The sequence below is a fragment of the Podarcis tiliguerta genome, assembly GCF_965153285.1.
Source record: "Podarcis tiliguerta genome assembly, chromosome: 17".
Classification (NCBI taxonomy): domain Eukaryota; kingdom Metazoa; phylum Chordata; class Lepidosauria; order Squamata; family Lacertidae; genus Podarcis; species Podarcis tiliguerta.
The window spans coordinates 27,822,140-27,845,790 of record NC_139550.1 but is presented as its reverse complement, the minus strand read 5'-3'; the positions used below and the strand labels follow the sequence as shown (position 1 = coordinate 27,845,790).

The following is a 23,651-nucleotide window of genomic DNA, read 5'->3' as shown; positions in this document are numbered from 1 at the left end:
CGGCTGATATAGTGCTATGACTCACAGCTGGGAAGATGAGGTTGTGGCCCCTCCTTCATCCTTGAGATGGGAAGGTAACTGCAGAGTCGCCCTTAAACTAAGCCAGGAGGGATACGCTGGGGTCCTCCACTCCTGATCAACCCAGCAGCCAGGCTCCTACCAGTTTTGACCATTTCTATTAGTTTGGGCTTGAATATGGGCAATGCTTTCCGGTCCAACTGTCAATAAACAAAGTAAATTATGCCTTCGCCAATAATAATAAAATAATAATAATAATAATAATAATAATAATAATAATAATATTTATTATTTCTACCCTGCCCATCTGCCTGGGTTTGCCCAGCCATTCTGGGAAGCTCCCAACAGAATACAGTGGACACTTGGGTTGCGCACGTGATCCGTGCGGGATGCACGTTTGCAACCCACACAGTTCGCAAACCGCGTCTGCGCACGCGCCGGTTGCAATTCGGCACTTCTGTGCATGCGCAAAGTGCAATCTAGCGCTTCTGCGCATGAACGACTGCCGAAACCCGGAAGTAACCCGTTCCGGAACTTCCAGGTTTTGGGGGTCCGCAACCCAAAAAAACGCAACCTGAAGCGTCTGTAACCTGAGGTATGACTATACTAAAAACATGACAAAACATATTAAAAACTCCTCTAAACAGGGCTGCCTTCAGATGTCTTCTAAAAGTCAGATAGTTCCCTATTTCCTTGGCATCTGATGGGGGGGGTGCCACCACCGAGAAGGCCCTCTGCCTGGATCCCTGTAACCTTGCTTCTTACAGGGAGGGAGCTGCCAGAAGGCCCTCGGAGCTGGACCTCAGTGTCCGGGTAGAACGATGGGGGTAGAGACGCTCCTTCAGGTCTACTGGGCTGAGGCCGTTTAGGGCTTTAAAGGTGAGCACCAACACTTTGAATTGTGCTCGGAAACGTACAGTAAGTGTCTGTTGTTGTGAACGCCCGTTGGTCTTATTTTGCATGCATTCAGGCCTTAAAGGAACTGCCACAAACTGTACTTTTTGTATTTCATGGCAATCTGAACCCTTGTTTACAACTGCTTTTCCTGCATGTGTGTATCATTCTAGAATGCCACGGCAAGACTCCTTATGGGGTCTTTGCTGCGAGATCACATTCATCCGGTACTATACCAGCTGCACTGGCTCCCGGTGGAGTACAGGATCAGGTTTAAGGTGCTGGTTTTAACCTTTAAAGCCCTATACGGCCTAGGACCCTCGTACCTACGGGACAGCCTCTCCTGGTATGCCCCACAGAGAAACCTACGGTCTGCAAATAAAAACATCCTGAAGGTCCCAGGCCTCAGAGAGGTTAGGCTGGCCTCAACTAGAGCCAGGGCTTTCTCGGCTGCGGCTCCAATCTGGTGGAACGCTCTGTCACAAGAGACTAGGGCCCTGCGGGACCTGACATCTTTCCGCAGAGCCTGCAAGACAGAGCTGTTCCACCAGGCCTTTGGTCAGGGCCCAGCCTGACTCCCTCCTCTGGCAACCTGCACAGAATTTTGCTTAATGTTTGCCGTTAATTTGATTTTAATTAATTTTTATAATGGAATGTTTTTAGAATGTTTGATTGTTTGATTATTTAATTGTTGTTAGCCGCCCTGAGCCCGGCTTCGGCTGGGGAGGGCGGGATATAAATAAAAATTTTTATTTTTTTTATTATTATTATTATTATTAGACATGCGTGCCCACTTTTCTCTCTCTGGGCCGATCTGGGGTGATTCTCCCGACCCCACAGGGCCCATGGCAGGCTAGGGGGGAGAGCACCGCCTTGGGAACCCTTACGCTGGCTCCCACAAGTGGACGGACATGATGGTTCTCCAATGTGCCATCAGCCTCTGGGTTGTTTTTGCTGCTGTTGCCTCTATGGAAACAGCCAGGCTGGTACGTCATCCTGAAGTGGCACATATTTAAACCACTAACTGAGTGCTTCCTTGCATTCAGTCTTTTGCTGCTGAATAATGGAGCTAAAAACAAAGTAAGCGAGGCTATTTACAGCCAGCCCTAAATATGTCATTAGAAAGCATGTTGTTTAATAATGTGTGTGGAGTGTGCTGTGATTTTCATCCTGTGGACTAGGGAGAAAGGTTTAATCTTCCCTCCCCAGCCAAGATGCAAATAAAAGTCACTTCTGCACTGCCAATGGCCTTAGAAAGAAGCTTCTGTAATGCCAGAGGGAGTATTAACATCTTGGGGGGCCGGGGGGGGGGGGGGAGCCCACCACGTCTAATTAAAAAACCAACAACCCGACATGCTCTCTAATGCAATATTGAGCATCACGTGCTATTTGGCTCAGAGGCATAATCTCTGGGGGTTCCTAGCGGTTCTGCAGGAAGACATCAAGCTTCAATAAAAATGGAACGTATCTAAAAAAGTAGGAGAGGAAATCTGCATGTTGCAAGTCCTATTAATGAGAGCAAGCAGGCAGCGGTCTCTTCCTAAACCACTAGGTCCTCCGCAGATCAACCGTAGGCCGATCCCCTTTGGAACAAATCGCAGATCCGTGGTCATGCTTGCTACATATCTGGCATGCGGCGGGTTCCAGGTTCGATTCCTGGCACCCCCCGTTTTGACAAAGGACCAGGTAGCAATTAATTCAAAAGGCTTAAAGCCTGAGAGCGATTCCTAGGCAGACAGAAAGTCTGTGTCAGCTTCTTTCTGTCCCCTTGTGTTTTGGGGGAAAGTCTCAGGTTCAATCCTGGACATCTGCATGTAGGGCTGAGCGAAGGAACCATTCAACCCACTGTGCTTAATTAATTAATTAATTAATAATTCATTCAATTTGTTTTAATTATTGCTTGTTAGCCGCCCTGAGCCCGGACTTGGCTGGGAAGGGCGGGGTATAAATAATAATAATAATAATAATAATTATTATTATTATTATTATTATTATTACTACATTGCTTGTTTCAATTAATTTGCACAGGGGTGTACGTAGCAAGACAAGCAGCTGACTGCATTACAGCTCCAAACCCCCGACCCTTGGCTGCGCTGCTGATGGGAGTTGGAATCCAGTGCTATTTGGAGGGGGCGCTGGGGGCTATTCCTGCAACAGACAAGCAGAACCGTCTTGGAGCATGCAGGTACCTGGTGCTTCTGCCTCCGTTTCCGCTCCTGCTCGATCTTCTGCTGCTTCTCCAGCTTCTCCGTCATCCGCGCTTCCCGCAAGGTCTGGCGCTTGCTGCGCTTGTAGGCCTTCGAGTTCAGAGCCGTCTCCAGGGTCGTGTCGCGGCGCATGCAAGCCACTACCTCTTGCCTCAGCTGGGAGCCAGAAGGACAGACCTCAGCAGCAAATCATCACCAGCAAAACTCATTTTTTAAAGAACTGTCTCCTTCCCTTCCACTTTTGTATTTTAAATTTTTATTCATACTTTTCAGATTCACACATCTCACTGATTTCACCACCATTCTGACATTTCAAAACTTAACTTCCTTCCCCCTCTTTCTGCGGTTCCTTGAATTTGTTTTTAATATCCTCTGCATATCCGAATTAGCTTAATTTGCTCATTTATTCATCTTCTTTAAATATGCACTCTTATGAAACCGCAGGTTATTACAATAATCCTGCCAATGTTTTTATCTGTTTACAGTTTATCCGTAAATATTCAATAAACCTTTTCCATTCTTTTATAAAAAGTTTGTTATCTTGATTTCTTATTCTTCGGGTAAATTTTGCCATTTCTGCATATTTCCTTTCGCCTATAAGCTTTTTTTGGTAGTACGTCTAAATCTGGCTGGATTCCTCAAATGCCAGATCCCTGTTTTCTTGGTCAAGCTCACCAATATTGTTAGAATCTGGGAAATTGTCAGACTAGTAATTAATTTTAAAAAGGAATCATTCACTCTGCTCCGGGATTTATATACAAGATAGCAACGCACTCCGAAAACACTTTGCTTTCAAAGACTTTACGTATGACTTTTATTCTCACTTTTTCGTTATTGCACTGCTATGCTGTTGTCGTCATGCTGTTCTGCAAGAAGAAAAAGTCAACTGAAATGATTCTTATAAAGAAGAGTTAGCATCTAGAATCTAGCAGGATGTCGGCAGAGCACAGCAGGCAGAAGATTGATTTTGGAAGCTGAATTTCTAGGTTCAAATCTCTTTTCAGCTATCGCTCCTTCGATGATATAAAGATGGAAAAGTCACTCATCCAACGACTAGCCTAGTTGGGGCTGGGTGGGCGTCAGATAGCAATTAAGATTAGGGATCTTGAGTGCTACAGAAAGCACAATAACAACTTGACGGTGGTTAATTATTACTGATAACAATGCACACGGGGCAAATTAAACTGAATTTCCATGTACTCACAGGGAGGCTACTAGCATGATCTCCTCATCAACACCACCCTCCCCACCCCCAGTGCTGCTCCAGACTATTACTGCGATTAATTTATCCATCACTTTCTCTAACGTAACAATCTTATTGAAAGTTTTTTGACGTGTTAAACACTAACATTCAAACTCATTGGTAGGAAAACGCAAAACACTATAGAATGGAAAAAGAGGGGGAAAGAATAGAAAAACAGTAACTATAAAGACATTTGTGTTATATTTATCTTCTTATTAGGGACGCGGGTGGCGCTGTGGGTTAAACCACAGAGCCTAGGACTTGCCGATCAGAAGGTTGGCGCTTCGAATCCCCACAATGGGGTGAGCTCCCGTTGCTCGGTCCCTGCTCCTGCCAACCTAGCAGTTCGAAAGCACGTCAAAGTGCAAGTAGATAAATAGGTACCGCTCCGGCAGGAAGGTAAAAGGCATTTCTGTGCGCTGCTCTGGTTCACCAGAAGTGGCTTAGTCATGCTGGCTACATGACCCAGAAGCTGTACACCGGCTCCCTTGGCCAATAAAGCAAGATGAGCGCTGCAACCCCAGAGCCATCCATGACTGGACCTAACGGTCAGGGGTCCCTTTACCTATCTTCTCATTTATCCACACATAGAAAGGCAGACCCCTCTGCCCTCACCCGGGTGCCCCCATTTCCCCCCCTGAGAAATTCTTCCCACCCTCCTTTTCTTGCAGGTACCTCCCACCGCCAACTGTCCCCTTCCTGAAAGATTCCTCTTCAATGCATCCTAAAGGAATCTTAAAGTTCTCAATCCCCTTCTCAACCGGAAGTCAGTATTCCGGTTTGCAAACTTTTTTCAGAAGCCGAACGTGCTCCGTTTTGAGTGTTACGCTTCCGACTTAAGCACCACACTTCCGTTTTGACTGTTACACTGAGGTTTGTCTGTTTTTGCTTTTTATTTTGCATTTTTGCGACTGTGTGGAACCCAGTTCAGCTGCTTGCTGATCGATTGTGTGACTGCAGTACATTGTTTACCGCTTTCATTTTATGGATCAATGGTCTCGTTAGAGAGTGAAATTCATGTTAAATTGCTATTTTAGGGGCTGTCTTTAAAAGTCTGGAACAGATTAATCCATTTTGCACTGGGAAAGCATGCCTTGGTTTTGGAACGGACTTCCGGAACAGGTAAAAGTTTGAGAACCAAGGTACCACTGTATTTGTCAATTCTACAATCAATGCATCAATCCATTCAGGAAGTCCGTTCGACTTCCAAAACATTCGGAAAACTGAGGTGCGGCTTCTGATTGGCTGCAGGAACACGTCGGACATTTGGGTTCCAAAGAAAGTTCACAAAGCGGAACACTCAAAGAGGTCTGCAGTGTTCCGGAGCCAAAACGTTAGAGTCTCAAGGTGTTTGGGATCGAAGGTACGACTGTACAACCAAAAAAACTTCCTTTCAGGGAAATTTGTTACCTGGCGCTGGAAATTTAGCAGCCTGAGTGCCTTCAGCTCCACCGTGGCTTTAGTACGCAGGTCTGGGGGCAAAGAGCCAGGCAAGTTTTCCAGTTCCTGAATTCTGTGAGCGATCCGTGCCTGAAGTCTAAACAGGGAAGGACACAGGGCAGAGGATTAGAAGAGAAAGAGATTAATTTTCCCATTGCAGGTGCATTTGACATTCTCTTGACCTTGCTAGAGCTGCGATCCCATCCTCTGTTACTTGCGAATAAATCCAACCGCATCTCGCAGGACTTTACTCTCTGCAAACACGCGTAGGATTGGGGCTACGCTGTTGTTACCGCTAATGAAATGCCAGTACGTACACTCTTGAAAGACGCAGCACTTTCAAACGCTGTTATTTATATCTAAAATAATTAGACTACGAATCACTGGAGAATTACCCATTTATCTGAAAAGCCTTTGAACTGCACATTATGTGTCTGTTAAGCTTAAGGTAAGAAATGAACAGAGAAAATCCTCTGAAATTTTCCAAAAGGCCAAGAGTTCCCTCACACTGTTGAGGAAGACATTTGAGGCATAAGCAGGGCTCAAAACGAGAGAGAAAAGGTTTTAGATTCCAGCCAACCTGGGCTCCATTTCAAAGCAGCCTCAATTTCACCCACGGAAAAGTTTTGCAATGGTTTTTAGGTCCACCTGGATAGAAGTGGGTGGGTAGCATCCCACGGTGTGGACACACAAATACACACCCTTTTCTTATTTATTTATTTTTTTGTCAAAAGAATGTCAGCTGCCAATCATGACGACTCACCGGCATGCCATTCAAATACCAATGAATTCACCTCCTTGCGCATCGTTAAATCTCTTTATCGCAGCGCAAAGAGGGAAGAATTAATGCTAATGGTGTTAATAGAGGAGTTGGCAGCCCTGGGATGAAAAGTTGTTAACTAAGCGCAACATTAAGAGCGGTGTCAGTCTGGCACCAGACGGGGAGGCTGAAAGAGGCAGCGCTTCCGAGAGCCAAGTGGGTCCTAAGGTTACAGAAGACCCCCCTTCTGCTTTCAGGCCAGGGAACAGAGCCAAGCGCCAGCAAAAGTCAGGAGGACCTGGGGAGGGAACAGGACGGGCCCCAGAAATTCTGAACAAACGGGGTCCCCGGCAAACCCATCAGCAGCATTTGGGCAGGAGGGGAATTTGATCCAGGGAAGAATGTCACCGTGACTTTGCCCCCTTTATCTTAATAAAGACCGGCCGCCTTACCTGGCAGGTAAAACGAAGAAAGCAACACCTGAAAATCAACTGAAACCCACACATCTATCTAAGGGTAGAGACCAGTAGCACCAAATTGTAGAGGCTGCCATTAATTTATCGCAAACTTATTCTTGGCTTTGCTTAAAACTGAACTAAGAGTCTCATAACTGAACTATAGATAGATAGATATATAGATAGATGATAGATAAAGGCAACAGCCAAATGGCTTTCGCATAAATTAAAAGGAAAAAATATTTGGGGGCTGTTTTTTAAAATATAAATTTCTACTAGGAATGCACTGCATAAGGAATTGTAATTAATACTATACCTTTAAAGGCTTTGTGGCAGCCACATATTCTACAATCAATGCATCAAATGCCGAAATAATGCTCCCTGCCTAATCCTGGGAACAGATTAAAAAGGCTGCCCTTGCATTCGGAGGGAAACAGTGAAGGCTCTTAAGTCGTTCAATCATAAGGAAAGGCCAAAGACGGAAGCAGTTTCTTGAAGCTGCCATTTGCAAAACGCTCAGGGGATTTAATCTAACCCTGCCCAAAATATGTTTAATTAATCTCCACAGTGCAGTTATTTGTCTTCATCCATGCAGAAAGCGAATTTCGAACTGGAGCCGGAGCTGGAGATCTTTTTGCAAAAGGGCAGCAGCCCCTGGAACCAAGGGAGCGCAGTCACAAACGTTGTCCTGAAGGACGGTGAGGGTTTTTTTTGGAACGGGGGCCATGCGGCAGGACTGAGGACTCTGGAGTCACAAAGAGCTTTCTGGCAGGGATACTTTCGTCAGATGATAAAAGGAATCCATCCGACATAATCCACTGTGCTCGTAATTTCAGGACAATAGCGGGCGTAATTTTTTTTATGAGCTCTGAGAAGGAAAGAAGCTTTGCACATAGTGGAGTGACATTAAATTGCACTGCGCATTATTAGTTTTACAATACTTATTCATTAAGATTAAAGCAGCACTTAATTTTTCTTCTAAGTGTTAAAGAGAGCTTTGTAAGAATTACGGCATGAATTTATTGCGCTGGCCCAGTTTCAAACAGCAAAATAAGCTGAGCTGTTCTCGACATAAATGTAAAGGTTTTGTAGAGATTTTTCAAAAGACAAGAGTTTCACTATAGTCTTTGTTGGTCAAAGGGGGGTATAATCGCGTTTTGGAGCAATCTCTTGTTATGCAGAATCAATTCAAGAGAGAAGTCAAGTATAGCCATACTATGACGAATATCAGCAAAACTCTTTTCAGGATGGGCTGCAACTTTTCAGAGATAGTTTTAAGGGCAGAAGGCACCGTCAATGACACTTCACTGACCCTTCTTCTTTTTCATCATCCGCAGATCTTAGGATGGTTCACAATTTAAAGCATTAGCACAAAACATTCTCCAGCCACCTTCCGGAGCTGGCTTCTGCCTTCGCTCAGAGCACGCAGGTTTCTCTTAAGTAGTAGTAGTAGTAGTAGTAGTAGTAATACTAATGATGATGATAATGATGATGATGATGATAATAATAATAATAATAACAAAAATAAAAATTATATTTATACTCCGCCCTCCCCAGCCAAGACCGGGCTCAGGGCGGCTAACAACCAATAATAAAAACAAGTTGATTAAAATACAATTTGAAAGATTAAGATAAAACATTAGGGTGCAATCTCTTCATAGGAGGAGAAAGGAAAAAGAAAGAGGGGGAGGGAATCAAACTGATTCCAAGCCAAAGGCCAGGTGGAACAATTCTGTCTTACAGGCCCTGGGGAAAGAAATCAGATCCCGCAGGGCCCTGGTCTCATGAGACAGAGCGTTCCACCAGGCCGGAGCCAGTGTTGAGAAGGCCCTGGCTCTGGTTGAAGCTAATCTAACTTCCTTAGGGCCCGGGACCACTAGGGTGTTGCTATATATGGACCTTAAGGTCCTCCGTGGGGCATACCAAGGAGAGGCGGTCCTGTAGGTACGAGGGTCCTAGGCCATGATGTAGCCTCAGAGAAGGTGGTGAAGTGAGAACCCCAATTCTTAACAGAGATTGATGAAATCCCAAATAATACTGGGAGCCAAGGAACCTGTGTTGCAGCAACATAATCCTGGGTATGACCAGGTTTGGCGTGGCTGCGATGTCGCGCCAGTCAGCTGGTCTGTGGTGAGCTGGTCTTCTGGCGCCCCACTGACCATTTGCTTTGTGATCTTGCAAAGAAAAAGCACCCAGAGAAATTGTCGAGGCGACCAGAGCCTAGATTTAAGGTGCTGTTTGGATCCTAGATTTTACATCTCGGTTTCTGACACTACTTCTGGTCGGGTTGGCAGTACAGAGGAGGATTGGCAGATGGCCTCTCTTTATCTCCTCACGCGTAGTTTTGGCTTTTTATCTGTCTTGCACTGGAGGTAAGGAGAGCCAGCAGAACACAAGACACAGCTGGTAGGTGAGCTTGGTTCGGTTCAGTGATGTATTATAGAGATCTGACGGAAACAAATGAGGTATTTGAACCAAACCTGGGGCTGAGGGTGCTGAGGGAAATTTGAATCAATTGGAACCACCACCAGCCTCAAGGGAGCGAAGGTGCCCTTCCTCTATGCCCAAAGAATCTTCCAGAAGGAGGCACACGTTCCTTCGTAGTTTTCCCTCTGTCCACTGGGTGCAGGAGAAATTCTGGCAAATGGCTATGCAGAGGTGAAAAAACACCTTCTACACAACTCTCGGAAAGCACACCAACCTCGTCATCCTCTCCCTCAAGTCAGCTGGTGCCTATTTGGGCGACACCACACAATTTCCGGGACGAGTCGTCACCCTTCCCCCAAAGTTACACACCATGGGTGTGACGTTGTTTTCATACAGCAGACATGTCCAACAGGTAGATTGTGATCTACTGGTAGATCGCGGGGTGTTCCTGCTAGATCTTCGGTCCCTCAGTGATGCCCCCCCCCCCAAAAAGGGAAAACAAAAACTGCGGCTTCCTTAAAAAAGCCCAACCACTTTGCCTTTCCTGAAAAAGCTCAACAACTTTGGTCCACCCAACAACAATGGGTAGATCAGTACCAGTTTTTTTCTACTATGAGTAGATCGTAGTCTGTTGGGAGTTGGACATCCCTGTCATACTTGTTGTTGTTGTTGTTTAGTCATTTAGTCGTGTCCGACTCTTCGTGACCCCATGGACCAGAGAACGCCAGGCACTCCTGTCTTCCACTGCCTTCCGCAGTTTGGTCAAACTCATGCTGGTAGCTTCGAGAACACTGTCCAACCATCTTGTCCTCTGTCGTCCCATTCTCCTTGTGCCCTCCATCTTTCCCAACATCAGGGTCTTTTCCAGGGAGTCTTCTCTTCTCATGAGGTTGCCAAATTATTGGAGCCTCAGCTTCAGGATCTGTCCTTCCAGTGAGCACTCAGGGCTGATTTCCTTAAGAATCGATAGGTTTGATCATCTTGCAGTCCATGGGACTCTCAAGAGTCTCCTCCAGCACCATAATTCAAATGCCTTCTTTATGGTCAAGCTCTCACTTCCATACATCGCTACTGGGAAAACCATAGTTTTAACTATACGGACCTTTGTTGGCAAGGTCATCACCAAGGTCTCTGCTTTTTATGATCCTTCATGGATCACTGCCTTGCCGTGGCGAAGGGGCTTGAATAACTCAGAGAAGCTATAAGCTATGCCATGCAGAGCCACCCAAGATGAACAGGTCATAGTGGAGAGTTTTGACCAAACGTGATCCACCTGGAGCAGGAACCGGCAAGCCACTCCAGTATCCCTGCCAAGAAAACTCCATGGGCAAAGACAACCCTGTCATACAGCAATTGCTAAATATTTATTTTTTTAAAATAAATCACAAATCGTACTGAAACACCTGCCTCTTCGCCTGGTTCTTACCTATATTCCCGCTCTTGGAGGATTTCCACAGGGTCCAGCCCTTGGGGCTTCTGGATAGGGCTGATGCGGTTCTGTTTCTGCTGCAGCTGGACGATGGGCGAAGGCTGGCCGGCTGTGGGAGGAGGAACCGAAGGGCCTGGCATGACGGCCGCCGGCTGGGCAGGGGCGGGTGCCGGAGAAGGTCTTCCGCTGGGAGATGGGACAGGGAGCTTTTGAGGGGTGCTGGGAACATTCATCTCTGGCCCTTGCCCTGGAAAATAAGCCGGCACCAATATTCATAAACCTGGACCAAAAGGAGCTAAACAAAATGTTATCTATCCTTTTGGATAAGGTCAACACAATAGGATCAAGGACACTTCAGCAGCCAGATACACCTGCTAAAGAGAAGGAATGAAATACAGGCATACCTTGGATCTTGAACGCCATGGCTCCTGAACGATCAAAACCCGGAAGTGATTGTTCCGGTTTTTGAACTTTCTTTTGGAAGCCAAATGTCTGACGGGGCTTCTGCGATTCCCGATTGGCTGCAGGAGCTTCCTGCAGCCAATCAGAAGCTGCACTTTGGTTTCTGAACGTTCTGGAAGTCGAACGGACTTCTGGAGTGGATTCCAATGACACTTCTCCACACTCGCTTCCATGTATACCAACAGAAGCATTATTTCTATTAATAATAATATTTTATTTATATCCCGCCCTCCCCAGCCAGGGCCGGGCTCAGGGCGACTCACACCAAATATAAATTACAATAAAACGTAATAGAAAATCAACAACAACAAACAAACGGTTAATTAAAATACACCCTCATTTTAGTAGTAGCCCATAAATCAGGACCATAAAGGGAGGAAACATCAGATATTAACAACTGGCTGAATCTAGGTGTACCGCAATCCAATTCCTGACACATGAAATATTCCTTTATAAAGCAAATTTTGCCCAGTCATGTGAGCAGATGATACGTAACCCTCTTTTCATAACCCTGAGGGATGGTTCACATGTAACAGGCCAAAGCCAGCCTGGGCTGGCACACTCTCTTCTCCCCCTGGGCAGCCCCATCACATCCAAACTGGCTAACTATGGTTGCAGACCTTAACTGGTAACCTGCTTTAAAGCGTTGCTTCTGATTTTGGTTTGGAGAACAAGCGAAAAGCCCAATTTTCCCATTCAGATGCAACAGCGCACCGTGGTCTACCCAACTCAGGAAATCAAAGTATGTGAGGAGAAGGAAGCCTCATACCAGATCATGGTTTGGTGATGAGTTATTTGGCTTTTTAACAAAATCAGGATTAATCTCTAGAGTTTGAAAGTTCTAAAATAGTTGGTGGACTTTATTTTGCATTCATTAATTATAAAAGTTGGACGCGGGTGGCGCTGTGGGTTAAAGCCTCAGCACCTAGGACTTGCCGATCAAGAGGTTGGCGGTTCGAATCCCCGTGGCGGGGTGCGCTCCCATTGCTTGGTCCCAGCGCCTGCCAACCTAGCAGTTCAAAAGCACCCCTGGGTGCAAGTAGATAAATAGGGACCGCTTACTAGCGGGAAGGTAAATGGCGTTTCCGTGTGCGGCTCTGGCTCGCCAGAGCAGCGATGTCACGCTGGCCACGTGACCCGGAAGTGTCTTCGGACAGTGCTGGCCCTTGGCCTCTTTGAGTGAGATGGGCGCACAACCCTAGAGTCTGTCAAGACTGGCCCGTACGGGCAGGGGTACCTTTAATTATAAAAGTACATGTTATGGGCCCACCGGGACGGGTTTGCTTTTGTGGTCCTGTGACATCCTACAAGTTACTTCCTATTAGGAGCATGGACACCAGTGCTGCAATATTCACACAGCCCTGTATGCAGATGAGAGAAACCAAAGCTACGTTTAAACAAAAAAACTGAATGAATCAAAAAACCACCTGAATGCATCAATAAAGCAGTGAACGTGGCTGCATTTGGGGTAGTACAGGTGTGTCTGTTATGATAAATGAAAATGTTGGCATTTACCAGTAATTCTCAATATATAAGGTCAGGGGTAAAGACCAGAAGATGCTGCTATTTACTAATGTGCCTGAGAAGCTAATTGAATGCTTCAACTCTCCATGAAATTCCATCACTGTTCCCATCCTTTTATCAACAAAAGATTGCCTTTCCCAGGAAATGTCAACACAAAACTCGCCGCAATTTCTCACGTTTATCAGTTACCTCACATTACCCAATTCCATTCTCATTTCTATCGTTCACCAAGGATAACATTGCACTTTTCAAACGACTTAATGGAATTGTCCCAACAGTCCAACGGCAATAAAAACCATTACAGTCCAATAGTATTTAATTTGCTATACATTGGCACCTTGTTTCTCAAACGCCTTGGCACTCAAAACAACTTGGAACCCAAACACTGCAAACCCAGAAGTCAGTGTTCCGGTTTGCAAACTTTTTTCAGAAGCAGAACATGCTCCGTTTTGAGTGTTACACTTCCGATTTAAGTGTTGCGCTGACATCTGTCTGTTTCGGCTATTTATTTTGCGTTTTTGCTGCTCTTTTTTTGTTTTCATGGCTGTGTGGAACCCAGTTCAGCTACTGGTTGATTGTGTGATTGCTGTACCTTGATTATTGCTTTCATTTAATGTATCCGTGGTCTCGTTAGTTAGTAAAATTCATGTTAAATTGCTGTTTCAGGGGTTGTTTTTAGAAGTCTGCAACGGATCAATCCGTTTTGCATGACTTTCTATGGGAAAGTGCGCCTTGGTTTTGGAACGCTTTGGTTTTGGAACGGACTTCCAAAACGGATTAAGTTTGAGAACCAAAGTACCACTGTATAGCAAAGGAGTTGTGTGTGTTTTTTAAGAAAAGGACTGACTAACCCAACATTATCTTTTTCTCAACTCTCTCTCTCTATTATGTCAATGTTCTAGATATAAAAGAGCTGCCGACATCTTTCTTTCTTTTTTACCTTCTGGCCAGGTTTTGGGGGCCATGGCAGCCGTGTGCGCTGGCATTCCTGAGGCAGCTCCTGGTGGTCCAGCTGGGAGGGGGGCATTGGCATGTGCTGCAAAAACTGCAAAAAGACGGTTTTCCTTCCATTAGAATGGGCCACACCAAAGCAGGTTCCAGTAGCTTTTGCACCTCCGTCAGGAGTTGCAGTGAATTACGTCACAAGCCCTGACAGGCACACACAGAGTTCAAACCCCATCGTAGAGAGCATGTATGCAATGCTCACGCAGTTAGATTTTGGAACTAGCCCCCGTCACACATTGAAAGCGGGGAAGAAATTCAGGACAGAGCAGCAAATACAGATCTTTGATTGGCCATGGAATTCCCCAGATGTCAATCCCATGGAGAATTTTGTAGGCTATATGCAAAAGTCGCCTCCATGGTGTAGACCAGGGGTGTCAAACTCAAATTCATCGGGGGCCGCATCAGCAGTTTGGTCACCCTCAAAGGGCCGGTTGTATCTGTAGGACTATGTGTCCACTCTTTACAGTGGTGCCTCGCAAGACGAAAAGAATCCGTTCCGCGGGTCTTTTCGTCTTGCGGTTTTTTCGTCTTGCGAAGCAAGCCCATTGACGGAGTAGCGCTATTAGCGATTTAAGGGCTAAAAACGGCTTTTTAAGGAGTGGGGGATTAGCGGTTTTGCTGCTAAAATGCTTTTAGCAGCTTAGCGATTCAAAATAAGGGGTTTTGGAGCAAAAAAAAAAAACAACTTTTTTCGTCATTTTTCGTCTTGCGAAGCAAGCCCATAGGGAAATTCGTCCTGCGAAGCGCCTCTGCAGACGGAAAACCCTTTCATCTTGCGGGTTTTCCGTCTTGCGAGGCATTCGTCTTGCGGGGCACCACTGTATTATCATAAATAAAAACAAGTGGAGGTTTCCTGAATGCATGTAAAGTGGAGGTTTCCTGTGTAGAACGGCCGGCGCCGCTAGAGGGCAGACGTTCTCTGGCTTGTAGGCTGCCGCGCATGCGCTGAAGAGGCGGCTTTCTTGTATCAAAAAAAAAAAAAAAAAAGCGAGAATAAAAGGTAAAGGCTGGCGGCCGGCAGCGGCTACACGGGCCACATGACGAGGTCTGGCGGGCCGCATTCGGCCCGCGGGCCTTGTGTTTGACACCCGTGGTGTAGACTGCACAACTATTCAAGTGTGGTGCAGGGATCCGAAAATCAACAGGGACTGTTCGAAACTAGTAGACTCCATACCAAACCGTGTTCAAACGCTGCTTAAAAATAGCGGAGGCCATATCTGTTACTAACGTACGTGTATGTGAGTTTTGTACATGTATACGTGAGTTTTGTGCAATAAACTACTGTGCTAAATTCATTGTTTGTTTCAATTGCCGTATTTTTCGCACCAGACCATAAGACGCACCTAGTTTTTGGAGGAGGAAAACAAGGAAAAAAATATTCTGGATCCCAGCCCTGCACGATCTGATTTCTTTCCGCAGGGCCTGTAAGACAGAGTTGTTCCGCCTGGCCTTTGGCTTGGAGCCAATTAGATTCCCTCCCCCTCTTTCTTTTTTCTTTTTCCTTTCTCCTCCTGTGATGAGGCTGCATTTTAATATTTTAATGTTTCAATATTTTAATGTTGTATTTTAATCTTGTTTTTAATTTGTATTCATTCAACTTGTTTTTATTATTGCTTGTTAGCCGCACTGAGCCCGGCCTTGGCTGGGGAGGGCGGGGTATAAATAAAACATATTATTATTGTTGTTGTTGTTGTTGTTGCTGTTATTATTATTATTGTTATTATTGTTCTGGATTCTGGGATAGCTGCGCAGCCTGCATTCGCTCCATAAGACGAACACACGCATCCCCTTACTTTTTAGGAGGGGAAAAGTGCGTCTTATAGAGCGGAAAATACGGTAATTTGCACAAGGGTGACTGTAGAGGAAGCCGACTGAGCCTGGCTGTTTTACCCGTTGGCTTGTAAAGAGTCTGTTGCTGCTGAATCCCGGGCAGAGTCCTCTTCCCCTGGACGGCAAGCTGGAGGTTTTCGGGCAGCGGCTGACCCCTGGCCAGCATCTTGTAGGCCAGAATCTGCGCCCGGAGTTGGTGCAGCTGAACCGGGCTGAAGGGCGAAGGTCCCCGGCTGGGCTGGCTCATAGCTTGCGGGTCTCCTGGCATCGTGGGTCCCGGCTGGCTTGGCGGCATTTGGGGCGGGGTGGGACCCCCTCCGGACATGGGGCTGGAGACGTGCTCGGGGGCCGGTCCCAAGGGTGACGGGTGCGGAGACATGTAGCCTGGAAGAAGCGAAAGAGGAATTAGCGCCGTCATTTCCTGAAAAATGTAAGAGGTTTTCCTTGCGGCAGAGTGGCTCAGCTTAATTAGGAAACAAGGATCACCCGGGGGGGGGGGCAGGGGGGAGACAATAAGCAAAAGAGAAACTTGCCACTCACAGCCACATTATTTCCCCTTAGCATTTTGGTAAACAAGCTGGATTTATTTATTTATAGGATTCTTTTTTTAAAAAATTAAATACTTTATTAAACTTTTAAAAAAGCACAAAATCAAAATTATCCGTAACAGATAAACATCAAAGAATTGTCAATATCTATTACACTTTATCACAGTTCCACTGACTTCCCGCCAACTCCATTTAGCTTTAAATGTGTATTTATCTAGCTCACTGTTTGCGTCTGTTTAAAATAATTGCTTAGCCAAGATATTGTACTTTCTTAAACCTGTTCGGTGTATAACAGAAGCTATTCAAAGGCTGCCACAGATTTTATAGTGTTGCAATCTTTTATGTAACTTTTAAATAAACCCCGTTTATTGAAAAATACTTGATCTGCGTGGTCTCTTATTCTTCCTGATAGCTTAGCCAGTTCTGCGTAGGCCATTAGTTTTTGTTGCCACTCCAATTTTGAGGGTATTTTTTTCTCCTTTCCAATTTGAGGCTATTAAAATTCTCGCAGCCACTGTCGCACAGAGGAATAATTCCCTTATACTTTTTGGGATATCGGAACCCAGTAGCCCAAGAAGGAGGGCCTCTGGGTTTTTTGTAAACACGATCTTATGCATTTTTTTTTTTTAAAGTTCCATAGATATTTCATCTATTTATAGGATTCATAGCCCACCTTTCAATGAATGTATTTTGCCAAGTCAGCTTTCCCGAAAAGCATATAAAATAAAAACCAATTGGGTATTCCCATTTTAAGAGCCTGTAAGACATTTATGATATACTACCTAAATCAGCTGCACGTGTGTCATTGAACAAACTTATGATTATGGTGTGCAAACCAATTAGGACAGAATTTCCACTTTCCCATGGCTCTATGGGTTCACAGGGCATGCACATAGTACAAAAAAGGTTCTTGCTTTCCAAAAGATTCAAGTTACAGATACCAATGTAAAACAAAACGCAGTATTAAGATGTAACATGCAGAGCGTTTTAGTCTCATCAACCTAAAGGTCCTGGGTTTTAAACCCCAGGAGTCTCTGATGCTTGCTTCCGTATTCTTAAAGTACAGTACAGTGGTGCCCCGCAAGACGAATGCCTCGCAAGATGGAAAACCCGCTAGACGAAAGGGTTTTCCGTTTTGGAGGTGCTTCGCAGGACGAATTTCTCTATGGGCTTGCTTCGGAAGACGAAAATGTCTTGCGATTCCTGGGGGTTTTTTTCGCTCCCCACCCCCTTTTTCTAAGGCACTAAGCTGCTAATAGCCTTTTAGCAGCTAATCCGCTAATCCCTTAAGCCTTTAATAGCTGCTAATAGCCGCTAAACCGCTAATTCGCTAATGGGCTTGCTTCGCAAGACGAAAAAACCGCTAGACGAAGAGACTCACAGAACGGATTCTTTTCGTCTTGCGAGGCACCACTGTACCTTCAGGAGCTGAGGGCCTCATCGAACCACCACTGTAGTACCTTGATTCTCAAATGCCTTTGTTCCCAAACGCCAAAAACCCAGAAGTGTTTCAGTTTTCAAACGTTTTTCGGAAGCCGAACGTCCGATGCGGCTGTCAGCATTTGTTTCTGGGGCGCCTGCACCAATCAGAAGCTGCGCCTTGGTTTTCAAACATTTCAGAAGTCAAACGGACTTCCGGAACGGATTAAGTTCGAGGACCACTGTTTTTAGCGCTTTTGGTTTTGCTATTTATTTTCCTTTTTTTTTTTTTTTTTAGGCTTTTTTGGTTCATTTGTTTTTGTGACTGTGAGGAACCCAGTTCAGCTGACTGATTGATTGACTGCAGAAATGGATAAAAGCCCCCCATCCAAACAATGACTATCATCAGAGCAAGTAAGAAAATAAATTCATTTTAATTTTCGTCATCTACAATACTGCCTTATTTATTTTATAGCACAGTACCTGGATTATTGCTTTCGTTTTATGGATCAATGGTCTCGTTAGAGAGTAAAATTCATGATGAATTGCTGTTTTAGGGGTTATTTTTAGAAGTCTGGAACGGATTAATCCATTTTGCATGACTTCCTATGGGAAAGCGCGCCTTGGTTTTGGAACGGACTTCTGGAACGGATTACGTTTGAGAACCAAGGAACCACTGTACAAGCTGCACATTTAAAACAAGCCCCTTGCAAGAGGATGCAAGTTTCACTGCAAGAGTGCAAATATTCCTGATGGCTTGCTTTTACAGCCGTGCCTTCGGGTCTCCTGCGTCACAGCCAGCCGTTGCTCAGCATTTTTATCTCCTCCGTGCCATAATAAATCCCCAAGTCCTCCTGTTGCTACTTTCCCTTAGTCACCCATAGGATCCCCATCCACTCCTTCGGCAGTTTTAGCCCTTTGCAAGCGGCATCCCGCAACCTTGCGCAGGAATAAATGCTTTCTTAGCAGAGCGCTTCAGTGTTACTAAAACAGCCCGACATTGATTAAAGCAGCATTTGATGTAACAGCACTTGGGTGGGGGGCTAGGTGTACCATTCCCACTTAGGGTAAAGGGACCCCTGACATTAGGTCCAGTCGTGGCCGACTCTGGGGTTGCGGCACTCATCTCGCTTTATTGGCCGAGGTAGCCAGCGTTTGTCCGTAGACAGCTTCCGGGTCATGTGGCCAGCATGACTAAGCCGCTTCTGGCGAACCAGAGCAGCGCACGGAAATGCCGTTTACCTTCCCGCCAGAACGGTATCTATTTATCTACTTGCATTTTGATGTGCTTCCAAACTGCTAGGTTGGCAGGAGCAGGGACCAAGCAACGGGAGCTCCCCCCGTCACAGGGATTCGAACCGCCGACCTTCTGATCAGAAAGTCCTAGGCTCTGTGGTTTAACCCACAGCACCACCCGCGTCCCTATTCCCATTTCCACTTAATTTACTCTTAAATATGCAAGCCATCAAAACACACACATACACAATGTGAACTCTTTTAGTCTTATGTTAAATAAAATGTTGAATTGGACAGAGGAGGAAGGAGGGGGAAGATTCTTGCCAGGTCACAACCGCTCTCTCCATCCCTCAACACTCGGTGTGATCCTGCCACATGCTTGTAAAATCAGCATCTCACAAAGATGTTTCAGTGTCTCTGAGTGAGACACTCGGGCAACTGTTTTTTAGAGGACCAGCACTTCTATGGCTGAACTTATAAGGAAGGACACTGTAAACCCTGGAAAAGCAAAACTAAATAATTACCGTATTTTTTGCCCTATAGAATGCACTTTTTCCCCTCCAAAAATGAAGGGGAAATGTGTGTGCGTCCTATGGGGCGAATGTAGGCTACGTGCACCTCTCCAGCGCTGGGCTCCCGCTGCTTGCGGAGAGTTGCCTGCATGCTGAAGCCTGTGCGAGCTGAGCTCAGCGTGTCCAGGCTTCGCGGACATCTCCACAAGCAGCGGGAGCCAGCGCTGGGCTCCCACGGCTTGCAGAGAGCTGCCTGTTTGGGAGCTGGGGTCGGGGGAAGCTCGGGCTTCCCCAACCCCGCGCCTGGGGGGGAAATATTTTTTTCCCCTTTATTTCCCCCCAAAAAACTAGGTGCGCCTTATGGGATGGTGCGTCCTATAGGGCGAAAAATACGGTATCCTTTCTTTCTTTTTGCAGGTTTGCTTCCTTAGGTATTGTGTCCATTGTTGACTGGTGTGAGGCAGGAATCTCCTTCCGCTTGAGGGCCGTATTGCCTTGTGGAGGCAATAGCAGAGGAGGGAGTAGGGGAGGGAGGCAACCCAAGGCAAAAGCAGGCAGAAAAATGAATATATACAGGGGGCTGTTGTCTAGACATGCTCAAATGCATGCCCCATGCTCAGTTCAGAGAAACAATGTGCATCATCAGAATCGAAGGAGACAGGCAAAACCACTCTGGCAGAGGTGCGGTTTGGGGAGACTCTTGGGGGCCAGACAAAAAAGCTTGGAGGGCCACATTTAGCCCTTGCCCCAAATGTAAGGGATTGTTTAAAGGTAAAGGGACCCCTGACCATTAGGTCCAGTTATTGCCGACTCTGGAGTTGCGATGTTCATCTCGCTTTATTGGCCGAGGGAGCCGGCGTACAGCTTTCAGGTCATGTGGCCAGCATGACTCAGCCACTTTTGGCAAACCAGAGCAGCACACGGAAACGCCGTTTACCTTCCCGCAGGAGCGGCACCTATTTATCTACTTGCACTTTGACGTGCTTCCGAACTGCTAGGTTGGCAGGAGCAGGGACTGAGCAACGGGAGCTCACCCCATCACGGGGATTTGAACCGCCGAGCTTCTGATCAGCAAGTCCTAGGCTCTGTGGTTTAACCCACAGCGCCACCCTGTTCCATAAGGGGATGTTTAGATGTCCCCAAATTTACTGGGCTAGCCTTGCCATCTATATACAGTGGTGCCCCGCAAGACGAATGCCTCGCAAGACGGAAAACCCGCTAGACGAAAGGGTTTTCCGTTTTGGAGGTGCTTCGCAGGATGAATTTCTCTATGGGCTTGCTTCGCAAGATGAAAATGTCTTGCGATTCCTGGGGGGGTTTTTCCGCTCCCCACCCCCTTTTTCTAAGGCACTAAGCTGCTAATAGCCTTTTAGCAGCTAATCAGCTAATCCCTTAAGCCTTTAATAGCCGCTAAACCGCTAATCCGCTAATGGGCTTGCTTCGCAAGACGAAAAAACCGCAAGACGAAGAGACTCGCGGAACGGATTCTTTTCGTCTTGCGAGGCACCACTGTATATCTATTGCTCCACACTGCTCTTCACTTTCACAATACTATTCCAGGCTCTACGTAATAACAGGAGCCCCCCCCCCCCGGGACACAATCTGCAGGAAAGCTTTTGCAATGTAAGCATGCAACGATACGTCAGGCCAGAACGAGGTTTTACGCTGTAACTGTCTCGAGGCGTGAATACACGTTGTTTGCTCAGGCGGCTGGGTGCTGGGCCTGGCGCTCAAATGAATGCAACTCCTTCTAAAGCCCACCACATTTTCCTTTTTAATAGGAAGAGAACAAAAAGCAGGCAACCCAGCATCAATAGGAGGAGGATATATATATATAAATATCCCTCTGATTGCAACGTTCGTGTTTTCAAAAGGGGACACAGGGAAGCAGCCTGCAGAGTTTAGTGGCATAATAGCATTCCGAAATAAGTAACTCCCTTTCTGTTCAGCTGAGCTTCTGGAATGCCAGGCAACTGTTTAAACTGCAGAGCGTTTGCAAGCCTTATCTAAATACCGAAACCATCCCAAGCGCTCGGTTTCAACCGTGAATTCCTCAGGGAAGGGACACCCGAACGATGTGCTTCTGCCACTGCTCATTTGTTTTCAGAAACTGCCAGAGATTAACCGTATTTTATGCTTACCTTCTGTTCTCAGAGCTTAGCTGCGCAGCATATGCCGCGACGAGAACGTTTGACCTTTCCGAGGCCTGGCCTGCCCTCCGTAAGCAGCGGGGAAAAAGCGGCTGGATGTGTCAGTCAAGGGAATGCAAGGAGAAACCCCCAAGAAGGCAGGCGGAGGGGGTGGCAAAGGAAAGGGAGATGCAAATCGCGAAGGGGAGGATATATCCTGCACACAAGGTGTGCACAATGCTAAACCCTAGGCAGGTTGCACCATTTTCACATCATGTATTTGGTCCAGCGGGACGCAGGTGGCGCTGTGGGTTAAACCACAGAGCCTAGGACTTGCCGATTAGAAGGTCGGCGGTTCGAATCCCCGCGGCGGGGTGAGCTCCCATTCCTCGGTCCCTGCTCCTGCCAACCTAGCAGTTCAAAAGCACATCAAAGTGAAAGTAGATAAATAGGTACCGCTCCGACGGGAAGGTAAACATCGTTTCTGTGTGCTGCTTTGGTTCGCCAGAAGTGGCTTAGACCTGCTGGCCACATGACCTGGAAGCTGTCTGCGGACAAACGCCAGCTCCCTCGGCCTATAGAGTTGCGAGATGAGCACGCAACCCCAGAGTCGGTCACGACTGGACCTAATGGTCAGGGGTACCTTAACCTTTTTATTTGGTCCGGCAAACATCTGCCTGCCCCCAATATTGCTTTCTGAAGGGACGCAAATTAAAACTGCAACAGGCTCTCCGTGGCTTCCCTCCCCACCATACCTCTGCTTCTTCAGCAAGAACATCACAAAGCAAGCACCCACCCATATAGTTCTGTTGTCACTCTGGTGACCTCAAGGTTAGATTGCTGCAATGCACAGGGCTGCCTCTGAAGACAGTTCGGAAACTTCAGCTGGTGCAGAATTCAGCGGCCAGGTTGCAAGACAGTCTGAGCTTATTACACTAATCGTGGTCCGACTGCACCAGCTACGAATTAGTTTCCGGGCCCAATTCAAAGTGCTGGTTTTGACCTCTGAAGCCTTAAACGGCTCAAGACCACAATACCTCAAGACCGCCTCTTTCCATATGAACCTACCCAGACCCAGAGATCATCATCTGATGCCCTTCTTTGTATGTCCCCTCCTCAATAGGTCCGGAGGGCAGCAACACGAGAACAGGGCCTTCTCTGCAGTGGCTCCCCGTCTGTGGAATGCTCTCCCCAGGGAAGTTCGCCTGGCGCCTTCATTATACACCTTTAGGCACCAGGCAAAAATGTTCCTTTTTAACCAGGCCTTGGGCTGACTGACATCCAATGCCCTTTTGAAATGTGGCTCTTTTGGAGGGGGCTATCAGGTTGTTATTTTTATTAGGTATTTTGTGGTTTAATATCTTGATTTTATTCTGTGAACCGCCCTGAGACCCCCGGGTATAGGGCAGTATATTAATAATAATAATAATAATAATAATAATAATAATAATAGTTCCTTTCCAATGAACTCTGAATAAATGCAAACAAACTCCAATGCTACAGACTCATCCAACCCAAAATCCCTGCATCGTGGTGGGGCTAGACTAGATGACCACTGTAGTCCCTTTCCAGCTCTACAACCCTCCGATTCTATGAGCTAAGCAAGAATTTAATCGACATAACAGAGAGTTCCTTCCTCGGAAGCCATTGCCGGAGGGCTAGAAATGCTGGCAGCCAAAGCATTAGTCCGGATAGGTCATCAGTCTGATATTATATAGAAAGCTGCCTTTTCCAGTCCAGATCACAGGCCCACCTACAGCTGAGTACTGTCTGCACTGGCTGGCAGCAGCTGGCCAAGACTTGAGACAGGGTCTTTCCCAACCCTAGCCAGATATGTTGGGATTTGAACCTGCGACCTTCTGCAGGCAAGCCATGCTTTCTGTCTGCTTTCTCTGCATGCAAAGATAGGGCTCTGCCTTCGTTCTCTAGCTCGGACATTTGCCCTTCTGGGATCTTATCCAAACACAAAACAAAGGCGGAAGGTATAGGAGCCCCTGTCAGGGCTCACCATGATAGGACCACGACAGCTGAGGCTGCAACTAAAGGAGGCGTCGTGAATCCAGAAAAATTACACTGAAAAGTGCTACCAGGCCCTCTTATGGCAACTGGGACA

General features: G+C 46.4%; 1 protein-coding gene across 18 annotated transcripts in view; it reads right to left on the bottom strand.

The window, feature by feature from the left end:
• SMARCA2 (SWI/SNF related BAF chromatin remodeling complex subunit ATPase 2) overlaps nt 1–23,651 on the bottom strand; it is a 128,711-nt gene that overhangs the window by 83,988 nt on the left and 21,072 nt on the right. For 11 of the 18 annotated variants that reach the window (XR_014506270.1, XM_083419390.1, XM_083419378.1 and 8 more), the window contains 5 exons: nt 15,755–16,078; nt 13,800–13,904; nt 10,871–11,120; nt 5,773–5,899; nt 3,102–3,275 (listed from right to left, as the gene is read on the bottom strand). Coding sequence is in view for 17 of the 18 variants with exons in the window: in XM_083419390.1 (XP_083275516.1) it covers nt 3,102–3,275; nt 5,773–5,899; nt 10,871–11,120; nt 13,800–13,904; nt 15,755–16,078 (980 nt within the window). In the remaining variant the exon portion in view is untranslated. The remainder of the gene's footprint in view (nt 1–3,101; nt 3,276–5,772; nt 5,900–10,870; nt 11,121–13,799; nt 13,905–15,754; nt 16,079–23,651) is intronic. The other 7 variants (XM_083419379.1, XM_083419396.1, XM_083419380.1 and 4 more) reach the window with 1 other exon arrangement.